At 64.8% G+C, this 11,048-nt stretch overlaps 1 protein-coding gene across 1 annotated transcript; it reads left to right on the top strand.

Annotated features, from left to right (window-relative positions):
• Positions 1 to 364: 364 nt before the first annotated feature.
• ENPP7 (ectonucleotide pyrophosphatase/phosphodiesterase 7) lies at positions 365 to 5,625 on the top strand (the record flags this gene model as incomplete). The annotated part of the gene is made up of 5 exons (XM_081108994.1): positions 365 to 617; positions 1,867 to 2,012; positions 3,414 to 4,040; positions 4,794 to 5,058; positions 5,543 to 5,625. 5 exons carry the CDS (start codon positions 365 to 367, stop codon positions 5,623 to 5,625), a joined length of 1,374 nt encoding a protein of 457 aa, XP_080965120.1.
• Between the last annotated feature and the right edge of the window lie 5,423 nt (positions 5,626 to 11,048).

An 11,048-nucleotide genomic window follows, 5' to 3' on the forward strand; every position in this document is an offset into this window, starting at 1 on the left:
CCAGGCAGGCCCGAGGCCCGCAGACCCCAAAGGCCTCCCCACATGTCAGGTTGTGGGTCAGAGTGAGCAGGGCCCGGGGACCGAGAGAGCGGGTGGAGGCCAGGCCACCCCGTGGAGGGCCCCTTCTGCTCTCTGATCCTCGGGCCTGGCCCCACCCCTCCCAGGAGGGCACACGCCCACGGGGGAGGAGCGTGGGCGATAAAGGCAGGCGACACGGCCACGGGCCACCAGGGCCTCCTCCTGAGACACAGGTAAGAGCACAGTCTCGCTCGCGAAGGCGCACGGATCAGAGGCCCGGTGACCCTGGGACTTTGCTCTGCTCCGCCCGCGGCAGGAACACTCCCGGCCCCGCAGACAACCCCCCATGAGCCTCCCGGCCGCCCTCCTGGCCGCGGCCCTGGCCGCCCTGCTCGCCCCGGGGGCCGGGGTGCCCGTGGGCCGGCAGGGCGCCCGGCACAAGCTGCTCCTGGTGTCCTTCGACGGCTTCCGCTGGGACTACGACCAGGACGTGGACACCCCCAACCTGGACGCCATGGCGCTGGACGGCGTGAAGGCGCGCCACATGACGCCCCCCTTCGTCACCATGACCAGCCCCTGCCACTTCACCCTGGTCACCGGTGAGTGCGCCTGCGACGGGGCCTGGGCGGCGGGGGCTGAGAAGCCGGGGGACAGGGTGTGCACACAGCCGGCCGGGGCCCCGTGTGGGGACAAAGGGGAGCCAGGAGGGGACACTCGTGGGGAGAACAGCCCCCAGCACTGGTGGCATCTGATAGCGGATAAGCACGGGCCGTGGTCTCTCTGGCAACAGCCTGGGGGCAACCCAGGAGGCCGCCCGGAGGAGCTGAGTGTGGCCGGGACTCAGAGATGAATCTGCGGCTCCAGCTTCATCTTTTTTTAAAAAAAATCTTCAGGGTATTTTTCCATTGATTTTTAGAGAGAGTGAGGGAGGGAGAGGGAAAGACAGAGAGAGACATCGATTGGTTGCCTCCTGCACGACCCTGACCAGGGCCCGGGCCGGGCCGGAGCCTGCAACCGAGGTACATGCCCTTGACGGGAATCGAACCCGGGACACGTGGGTCCGCAGGCCGGCGCTCTAGCCACTGAGCCACGCCGGCTGGGGCTCCCCTTCATCTTAACCTAACGCATCACATCTGCCATGACCCCATCTGCAAACAAGGTCGCCTTCTGAGACGCTGGTGGCATGACTTTGGGGGCCACTATTCCGTGCAGGCGGCTCGTCCTCACGCCAGCGTTTCTGTGACCACAGCCCCGACACCCACCGCAGCACCGGCTGTCCCGCCTGCGCGCCACCTTCTCACTTCACGCATCACGGTGGGGGGGGGGGGGCAGCGCACGCCCTCACACGCCTCCTCCTGCACCCGAGCTCCCGTGTGGGCGTTTCCACGCAACACAAACTGGAGCGGCCCATCCACGCGCCTGGCTCCGCTGGGGCTGGATCCTGGTTGCATCATTATCCCTCCTGAGAGCCACACGGGCACCACCAGTTTTTTTTTAATTGATTTCAGAGAGGAAGGGAGAGAAACATCAATGACGAGAGAGAATCATTGATCGGCTGCCTCCTGCACACCCGCACTGGGGATCGAGCCTGCAACCCCGGCCTGTGCCCTTGATGGGAATCCACCCCGGGATCCTTCAGTCTGCAGGCCGACGCTCTGTTCACTGAGCCACACCAGCCAGGGCCACACTGATCTTTTGCTAAAACTGATGAGGCTGCAAGCGATGCCTCCCAGTGGGTACTGCACGGGCGCGGGGTGGGGCGGGACGGGGCGGGGCCACCGGGTCGGAGCACGTGCCCGTGCCCGTGCCGTGGTGACGAGCCCGGCCGTTCCCTCCGCCTCCCCGCAGGCAAGTACATCGAGAACCACGGGGTGGTGCACAACATGTTCTACAACACCAGCAGCAAGCTCAAGCTGCCCTACCACGCCACGCTGGGCGTCCAGCGCTGGTGGGACAACGGCAGCGTGCCCATCTGGATCACCGCCCAGAGGCAGGTACGCCCTCCTCCCGCCCGAGCGCGGGCAGGCCATGGCCCCCGGGGAGGCCCAGGCTCCCGGCACAGAAGGGCGGGCAGCGTGGTCCCCGGGGCGGGCGCCGGGAAGTCACGGGATCTGCCGGGGGCTGCCCAGTCCTGCCCGGTGTCCCCCCCCCCCCCCGGAGCCTGGGACCCAGCGGGGTGGCTCCATCCTCCCAGTCAGACAGGAAGCCACCCCTGGGGACCCTTTGGCATTTGGGGAGGGGGTCGCACGGGAAAAGGACCCCACGCGACACAAAGGGGTGTGACCACAAAAAGGCTTTGTCCCCTCCCCCGCCCGCACCCCTCACAGGCTGGGCAGCTAGACCCCGGGGGGCGAAGGTAAAATAAATGAGGCTGTCCTGTCAGCCCAGGAACCCCATCACCCCGAAATGTCCTGGGGGCTTCCTAGCCCTGGGGGTGTAGCTCCTTGTCAATGATGTCCAGTGGAGGGCACCCCCCCAAGTCTGAGCCCCCCAGCTCCAAATGGAGCTGCCCAACGCCGGGCTCAGGCACCCCATGGCCATCGGGCCCCATGCCCCGGCCTGCGCCCCCGCCCTGCACCAAGGCTGAGAACTTGGCCTGGGCGGCTGCACGGGCAGCGGCCACATGGGACAGGCAGCTGGGGGGGGCAGGTGGGTCTGTGTAAATAGAGCAGCAGGTGGTTGATGGAAAGACGGACGGACAGATGACCAGGCTGAAGGCTGGAAGGACAGGGTGGGGCACGGTGGAGGGGCCGATGCACTCCTGGACGTGAACATGGCAGGGAGAGGCTGGGCTGCAGGCCAGAAAGGGAGGCTCTTGGGGCACCCCAGTCCCCGGGCAGCAACCTGGGGCCCGTGGCAGTGAGGACACCGCATATCTGGGGACACCTGTCTGTCATCTCATTAGTGCGGAGTCCGCCGCGCACCTGCTCCCTCCTCTGTAGTCTCGGCCCGGCCCAGATAGGGAGGCCTCTTGGATGATGAGGAAGCTCGCCCGGCTGGTGTGGCTCAGCAGTTGAGCAGCGACCCAGGAGCCAGGAGGTCACCGGTCCGATTCCTGGATCCCTGGTCAGGGCACATGCCCGGGTTATGGGCGCGCTCCCCTGTGGGAGCGTGCAGGAGGCAGCCATTCGATGATGTTTCTGTCATTGATGTTTCCATCTCTCTATCCCTCTCCCCTCCTCTCTAAAAATCAATAAGAACATATATTTTTTAAAAGAGTAAGTCCAACAGGGTTGCAGGATACCAAGTCAATATACAAAAAATCAATTTAAATAAAAGAAAGTGAAAAGGCTCGGACAGCGGTGGGCGCGGGGATGGGCGAGCGGGCAGACACACGCCGGGCAGGGGCGGCCTGTGCCGGCGGCGGGGGGTGCGTCATGGCTGCCTCCCCGCAGGGCCTGAAGGCCGGCTCCTTCTTCTTCCCCGGCGGCAACGTCACCTACCAAGGCACGGCCGTGACGCTGAGCCGCAAGGAAGGCATCCTGCACAACTACAAGGACGAGGCGGAGTGGAGGGCCAACGTGGACACGGTGATGCGCTGGTTCACGCAGGACGGCCTGGACCTGGTCACGCTCTACTTCGGGGAGCCCGACTCCACGGGCCACAAGTTCGGGCCCGAGTCCCCGCAGAGGAAGGCCATGGTGCAGCAGGTGGACCGGACGGTGGGCTACCTGCGCGACAGCATCCGGCGCAGCGGCCTGGAGCGCAGCCTCAACCTCATCATCACGTCCGACCACGGCATGACCACCGTGCACAAGAAGGCCGGCGACCTGGTGGAGTTCCACAAGTTCCCCAACTTCACCTTCAAGGACATCGAGTTCGAGCTCCTGGACTACGGGCCCAACGGGATGCTGCTCCCCAAGGAGGGGCGGCTGGAGAAGGTGTACGAGGTGCTCAAGGACGCGCACCCCAAACTCCACGTCTACAAGAAGGAGGACTTCCCCAAGTCCTTCCACTACGCCAACCACCCCCGGATCACGCCGCTGCTCATGTACAGTGACCCTGGCTACGTCATCCACGGGGTGAGCTGCCTGCGCGTGCACGTGGTGGGGCACGGGGGGCTGCTGGGTCTCTTCCCAGCCCTATGAAGAGCACCCCCTATTTCTAGCTAGTCCCCAAGCTGAGGGACATTGACCATCAAAGGGATGCAGTCATCACTATGCAATAGGTGTGCATGCATGTACATGGGCACATGTGTGTACACGCCCTGTGTTTGTGTAATGTTACGTGTGCATGTGTGTTGGTGCACTGTGTGCTTATGTGTGCATGAGTGCCTATGTAGGTGTTGCACATGAGTGTGTTTGTGTACATGTGTGTTTGTGTGTGCATTAACCTGTGTGCGCTTATGTACACGTCTGTGTTTTGTGTGCATGTGTGTGCTTGTGTGCACATGCATGTAGGGTGACGTGTGGAGAGATCAGCCGTAAGAGTGACAGGGACAAAGCCGCTCAGAGAGGCCAGGGCGGTGCTCAGGGAAGCGAGACGCAGGCAGCGGAGGGGCCGGGAGGAAGTGCTGGCGGCGGAGCCCGTGCGGCTGGGGCAGCTCCGCCTGCCTGCTGGGGTCCCGGTGCTGGGGTCCCCGTTTATGTCACGGGTCCTGGCAGAGGCGCTGGCTTTAGGCCACCAACCTTTTAAGGCTCAGAACCCCCCGCCCCCATGTCCGAACTCTTTGGGGCTCCTTTGCCCGCGCTGCGGGGGCGCTGAGGGAAAGGGGGGCTGGCGGAGGGCCGGGAGTCCCACGAGGACTCAGGACGCCCCCCGCCCCCACCTCGCAGAGGGTGAACGTGCAGTTCAACAACGGGGAGCACGGCTTCGACAACGGGGTCCTGGACATGAAGACCATCTTCCGGGCCGTGGGCCCCAGCTTCCGGCGGGGCCTGGAGGTGGAGCCCTTCGAGAGCGTCCACGTGTACGAGCTGCTGTGCAAGCTGCTGCGCATCGTGCCCGAGGCCAACGACGGGGACCCCAGCGCCCTGCTGCCCATGCTCACGTCCGAGGGCGACGGGGGCCCCAGCACCCCGTCCACCACCACCAGCTCAGGTGAGGCCCCGCCCTCCCCTGCACCGCCCCCCATGGCTGCAGAAGGGGGGGGGCGCCTGCCCTGGAACAGGTGCCCCCCAGCCACGTGGGGTGCCTTCTCCTTCCCTGTCCTCAGCAGTGTGGGAGGGTGAACAGGGACAGGAGCGTGTTCAAGGCGCCAGGCTGAGGACCAGGGGTGTCAGCCCAGGGGCAGGCTTTTTGGGGTGAAGCCCCTCCAGGCTCCTGGTCCCGGGGGGCCCAGGCTCCACAGAGGGATTCCTTCCTGGAGTCACCCTCTGCCAGCTCCCCACCCCCACCCCCTGACCCGTCTCAGTGGCAAAGGTCACCTGGGAGCTGGACCACGGGGGGGGGGGGGGGGACTGGGGAGGAGAACAAGAGGGGTGCTGAGGTGACTTCAGGGGGCTCGTGGGGCGGCTCTGGGAGCAGTTGGGGTGGTGACACGCTCCCGTGTCCCTCACCCACGGGGCCCTCCGACTCTCCATAGGGTCTGCCCCCCTGGCTGGCGGCTGCCCCGCCCTGATGACAGGCCTGCTGGTGGCTGCAGTTCTCCTGGCCAAGGTCGCATAATGCCCATCGCTCAAGGTCAGGGCCCAGGAGGTGGAGGGAGGGTGGGACCCCTGGGGCCCCGTTGGGAGCCAGGAGGCGATAGGACAAAGGGAACCACGGCCGAGAGGACGGGGCATGGGGGGGGGGCGCAGGGCCGCGCCAGGGTCTGACGTGGTGACTAAATGGGCACAGACACGGGGCAGGAGCACAGGTAGGGACAGGCACTGCCAGTTCGGAGGTCACCCGAGGTCAGAGGTCACCCCAGGTCGGGGCAGCACATCTTGGTGGCCGGGTGAAGGGGGGCAATGAACCGATTCCGATGCGTTAAGGGCGGGCCTTCGGGGTGGAGGTGGGTGGGGTGGAGGACACAGGAAATGGGCCTGAGGCTGGTGGGGTGCGAGGCCCTGGGGGTGCCTGAGGCCTGGGGGTGCCTGAGCCCGAGAAGGACGGAGCATCTGAGCCGGAGCATCTGAGCCGCGAGGAGGTCGGGGCAGCGAGATGGAGAGGGATGGGCCCACACGCCTGGTTCCCACCCGCGCTCCCCACACGCCTCCTCTCCCCAGCGACCCGTCCTCACCCCACCGCCCCACCCTCTCTGCCAGGAGCCTCCGCAGCTGCCCTGGTGATGCCGGACGCCGTGGACTGTCTGCCCAGCTGTCCAGACGGCGCCCGCGGGCCTCAGCGTCCCCTCAGCCCCGGCCCGTGCTCCGTTGTGGCGCTGGCAGTCCGGCCCCTGCCCAGGCTTAGGTTCTGCGAACACACAGGCCCAGACCGGCACCTGGCACTTCCCTCCTCCCTCCTCCCTCCTCCCTCCTCCCTCCTCCCTCCTCCCTCCTCCCTCTGCAGGGCCTGTCCCCTAAGCAGCGCCTCCATCTGTAGCCACGCGGGGGCGCGCGGGAGCCCCGCTCGGGAAGGTATCCCGGGCAGGAGGGTCGCGCGCTGGACCCGGTCCTGGACCACGGACCGGACCGTGGCCTCCAGCCCCGGAGGGGGCCAGGCAGGCAGCCGGAGGCTTTGCCCCTCGAACTCCCGGCCTCGGGCCCGTCCCCGTCGGGGCTGGCCAGCTGCTGCTCCCGGGCGCGGTCACGGGAGGACGCTGCGCCCCAGAAAGCGCCCATGGGATAAGGACACGCCTGCGCCTTAGGCGGCACCGGGCCAGCGTGGGTGCGGCTCCCTCCCCGAAGCCTGCCGCTGCCGGGGGTGGGGGGGGGGGAGGCGGGGGGGGGGGGAATAAACGCCTGGTCCTCAGGACATCGCAGCGCGGCACCATTCATTCCGGGTGGACGCCAGGGACAGGTGGTGGCGGCGTGGGCCGCACGTGAAAAGAAAAGGGCTGGGGGACAAGAGGGCTCCTGTGACAAGATGGGGAACGAGAACCCCCAAGCCACATTGTTCAGCAAAAAGCACGTTAAAACGCGGCAAATAGCAGCGCCCCGTTGGGGGGAAGGGCGTGTGCGCACATGTGTGAGCCTGTGGGGGGCGACTAGGAATAAACACACCCCTGGGGGCTCTCAAGAGAGAGTGGGCATCGCCTGTCTCCAGGGGGGGCGGGGGGGCCAGGCCAGGACCCGAAGGGGCACTGTCCAGCCCCTAGTCACCCAGACGCACAGACGCTGAGCCACTTCAAGGGCTGTGCGCTCAAACCCACTGGTTAAGAGTCAGACCAGCTCCTGCCCCAGCCTGTCCCCCCACAATGGGCCCCCCAGGACCGGCCTGCTCCCCACCTGTGACTCCCTCCTCCCCGCCTGGGCCTCTGGCTTCTCCCTGCGGCCGGGGCGCCATCCGGTCTCTGGATCCAGCCCAGCCTCCCCCACAGCCGCCTAACCGGCAGCTCCGCCTGAAGGCCGCAGCGCCGTGGCCCTCACCCAAGGGGTCCTGGAAGCGCCCCCCACGCCCGCTGCCTGCAGCCCAACCCCGACCGACGCCCAGGCCAGCCCGCCCGCACTGAGGACCGGCCTCCTGTCCTTACCTGGTCGCGGGGCCAGGCGATGTCTCGAAGTGCATCCACCTCCCAGGTGCCGTGAGCGCTCGCTGGTGCCGGTGCCAGTGCCGGTGCCGGAGCGGCCAAACCGGCCCCCAGGTCCCCCAAAGGTGCCCAGCCTGACGCTGCCAAGAGCCCACAAGGGCCCGGCCTGCTTGGCCTAGCCTCTTGATTGGCTTTTCAAACAGAAAAGAGAAAGAACCTGGTCCGTCCCACACAAAGAACTGCCAGCCCAGGCGTCTGGCGCCACAGGTGACCCCTAAAAGCCCCATGGGTTGGCTGACGCCAGGGCAGGAACGAGGGGCCTGAGCCGGCTTCGGGCCGCATGGCTGAGGGCAGCGAGTATGCGGGCGCCACCTGAGCCCCACTCCAACACTCCGCAGCTCCGGGCTCTGCGGCCGGCGGCAGGCGGCTGACCGCTCCGGCCTCACCTGCGTCAGGGCTGGCGGCACCTGCCTCACCACCTGGGCCAGTGAGCGGAGCAGTTAACAGCTCAGCCCTCAGCGCAGGCGGGGGAGACCCACGTGCTCCACGTGCTCCATTCAAGAACTACACCCCCCCCCCCCCAGCCTGTTTCTCCAGCAGAGTCTCTGGTCCGAGATCCTAGGCCAGGGATGGCGAACCTTTTGAGCTCGGCGTGTCAGCATTTTGAAAAACCCTAACAACTCTGGTGCCGTGTCACATATAGAAATTTTTTGATACTTGCAACCATAGTAAAACAAAGACTTTTATTTTAGATATTTAAATGCCATCTACCAAAGAAAAATCAACCAAAAAAATGAGTTTGCGTGTCACCTCTGACACGCGTGTCATAGGTTCGCCATCACTGCCCTAGGGCACCTCCCCGGTGCAGCCGCAGGCCCCAGGCCCAGAGCAGCGTTGCACGTGTCATGTGAGTGGTACCTGTTTCCACGATCACCTTTAGGTTTGGGCAAGTGCTACTGTTTGTCCACTTTATTTTAAAATTAACTGAAGTCAAAGCCTGGCCAGTGTGGCTCAGTGGTTGAGTGTTGACCTATGAACCAGGAGGTCACGGTTTGATTCCCGGTCAGGGCACATGCCCGGGTTGAGGGTTCGATCCCTAGTGGGGGGCGTGCAGGAGGCAGTCAATCAGTGATGTTCCTCTCTCATCATTGATGTTTCTCTCTCTCTCTCCCTCTCCTTTCCTCTCTGAAATCAATAAAGACGTATTAAAAAAAAAAAGACCAAGTTGCATTAAAAATAGTGAGTAACAGCGCGGGTGTCTGAGGGCCTGACCCAGTGGATCAAGGAGGCTGGGCCGCGAACCTGTGCAGGCTGCCCACGCTCCTGGCTGCCTCCTCTGCCTGCCCAGGGTGTGGTCACCCGGGAAGCTTCTGGAAGGCAGCACTTGGCCTGAGGCCGGCGTGCAGGACTCCCTCTGCGGACTGGCCCTGTGGCCCCAGGCGCCCTGCACCTTCCCGGCCGCTGGGCAGAGGTGCTCGGGAAGGGCAGCCTGGAAACCGACGCTGCACTTCACCGTCCAAGTTCATGTCGCTCCCGCCGACTCCAGCGGGGTCTGGAGAAAGTCCCGGCGTGGCCACGCCTCGCGGTGGCCAGTCCAGGTGCTGGCGACCGTGGCTGACTCGCCGCCTCCCGCGGGCCTTCCTGATCCTTCCCGCGAGGCGAGGCGAGGTGCGTCCGACCGGCTGCGAAAGCCCCTTGTCGGAGGCCCGTCTCCTCTAGAGCAGCCCCGCAGGGTCACCAGGAGGCAGGGCCCCCTTCCCCAAGCAGCCTCTGAAGTCGAGGGGCGCCTGGGACCCGCGGGGCAGCTCCTCGTGCGCCTCCCCTCCCCCCGCCCGTGGTCCCGGGGTGAACAGCGCAGGCCCCCACCCAGCCACCCCGGCCTCTGGGGGCTGCAGGAGCATCTGTTGCCATGGTTACCCGCCACTCTCAGCTCGTGCGGGTTGACTGAGGGCAGCGGGCACCTCCGTCCTCTGAGCCCTGAGCTGGGGGCTCGGGAGGGAGGGGTGGTGTGCAGGAGGCAGCCGGTCCATGATTCTCTCTCATCATTGATGTTTCTCTCTCCCCCTCTCCCTTCCTCTCTGGCACCAGTGAAATATGTCGTTTTTAAATAGAAATGGGAGCAGACAGTGTGGATGCCTTGTGCCGGCCGCTCCCCGAGCATGGCCCTCGGAGACGTGTCCAGGCGCCGCCTCACCCGTGATCTCCTGTGGCTGCTGCCCGCCCGCCCGCCCTCCCTCCCCGGCTGTTCCCAACCCCGCAGACCCGCGGACCCACCGGCTGCTTCCACTTTGGGGCTGTCATGAATGAAGCTGCTGTGACCCGTGTGGACATGTGTTTTCAATCCCCTTGGATGGAGGCCTAGGTTCCCACTTCCCACGCCCTCCCCGCACGCGCACCCCCACCCCCACCGGCCCATCAGTCTCCCCATCCTACCTACTCCTGCCTGTGGAGATGTGATTTTTAAAATAAATCCTCACCCAAGGATAAGTTTAGAGAGAAAAAGGGAGAAACATTGATCGGCTGCTCGCGCGTGCACACACACACACACACACACACACTCACACACACACACTCACACACACTCACACACACACACTCACACACACTCACTCACTCACACACACTCTCACACACACACACTCTCACACACACACTCACACACTCCTGCACACACACACACTCACACACTCCTGCACACACACACACGCACACACACTCACAAACACTCCTGCACACTCTTCCCCACACGCCCTGCTATGTCTCCTGTTTCGTGGCGTCCTGACCAGGCCGGGGCCTCCTGGCCGAGGGCGTAAGTTTACAAACGTCGGACTGGACGCTGAAAGGGCATGTGGCCGTGGGTGGAGGGAGGGGCACCCGTGCAGGCACTCGGCGTGTCCCCGCGTGTCTGCCGTCACGTCCGTACATCCACGCGTCTTTCTGTGCGTCTCCAATCGGCTCTCCCTGTCCTAGGGTCTCCCTTGGGTGTGGGATGCCCCATGACAGGGCACGCGTGACACGGAGGACCCGGGCTCCTCGGCAAGTGGATTTCCACAGACACCAAAGCCACCTGGGCCCACCCGCGGAGCGCGCCGCCTGCCGTGGGCTGCCCTGCTCCTTCCGGGGCCTTTAAACAGGTTCTCATCTAACTGAGGACTTGAGGGTTTAAAATAGCAAACACGGTCTCAGGGGGAATTCGCCCTGTGCCTGCCTTCAACAGCTCATCGACGTTCCTCTCTCCCCGCCTCTCCCTTCCTCTCTGAAATCAATAAAAATACATTTTAAAAGATTTAAAAGGTGAGGAAGGGCCCTTCCCCAGAGCCTTCGAAGGGAACGCAGCCAGGCCACACCTGGACTCCGGACTCCTGGCCCCGGGGCTGCAGGAAAATCAATTTGAAGTCCCGCTGAGAAATATGGAACGGAGGTGTCCGTGGTAGCCCCCCTCGCGTCTGTGGCCAGGACGTGGGGCACAGAAGGTTCC

Source organism: Myotis nattereri (genome assembly GCF_964212035.1).
Source record: "Myotis nattereri genome assembly, chromosome: 16".
In the NCBI taxonomy this organism is placed as follows: Eukaryota; Metazoa; Chordata; class Mammalia; order Chiroptera; family Vespertilionidae; genus Myotis; species Myotis nattereri.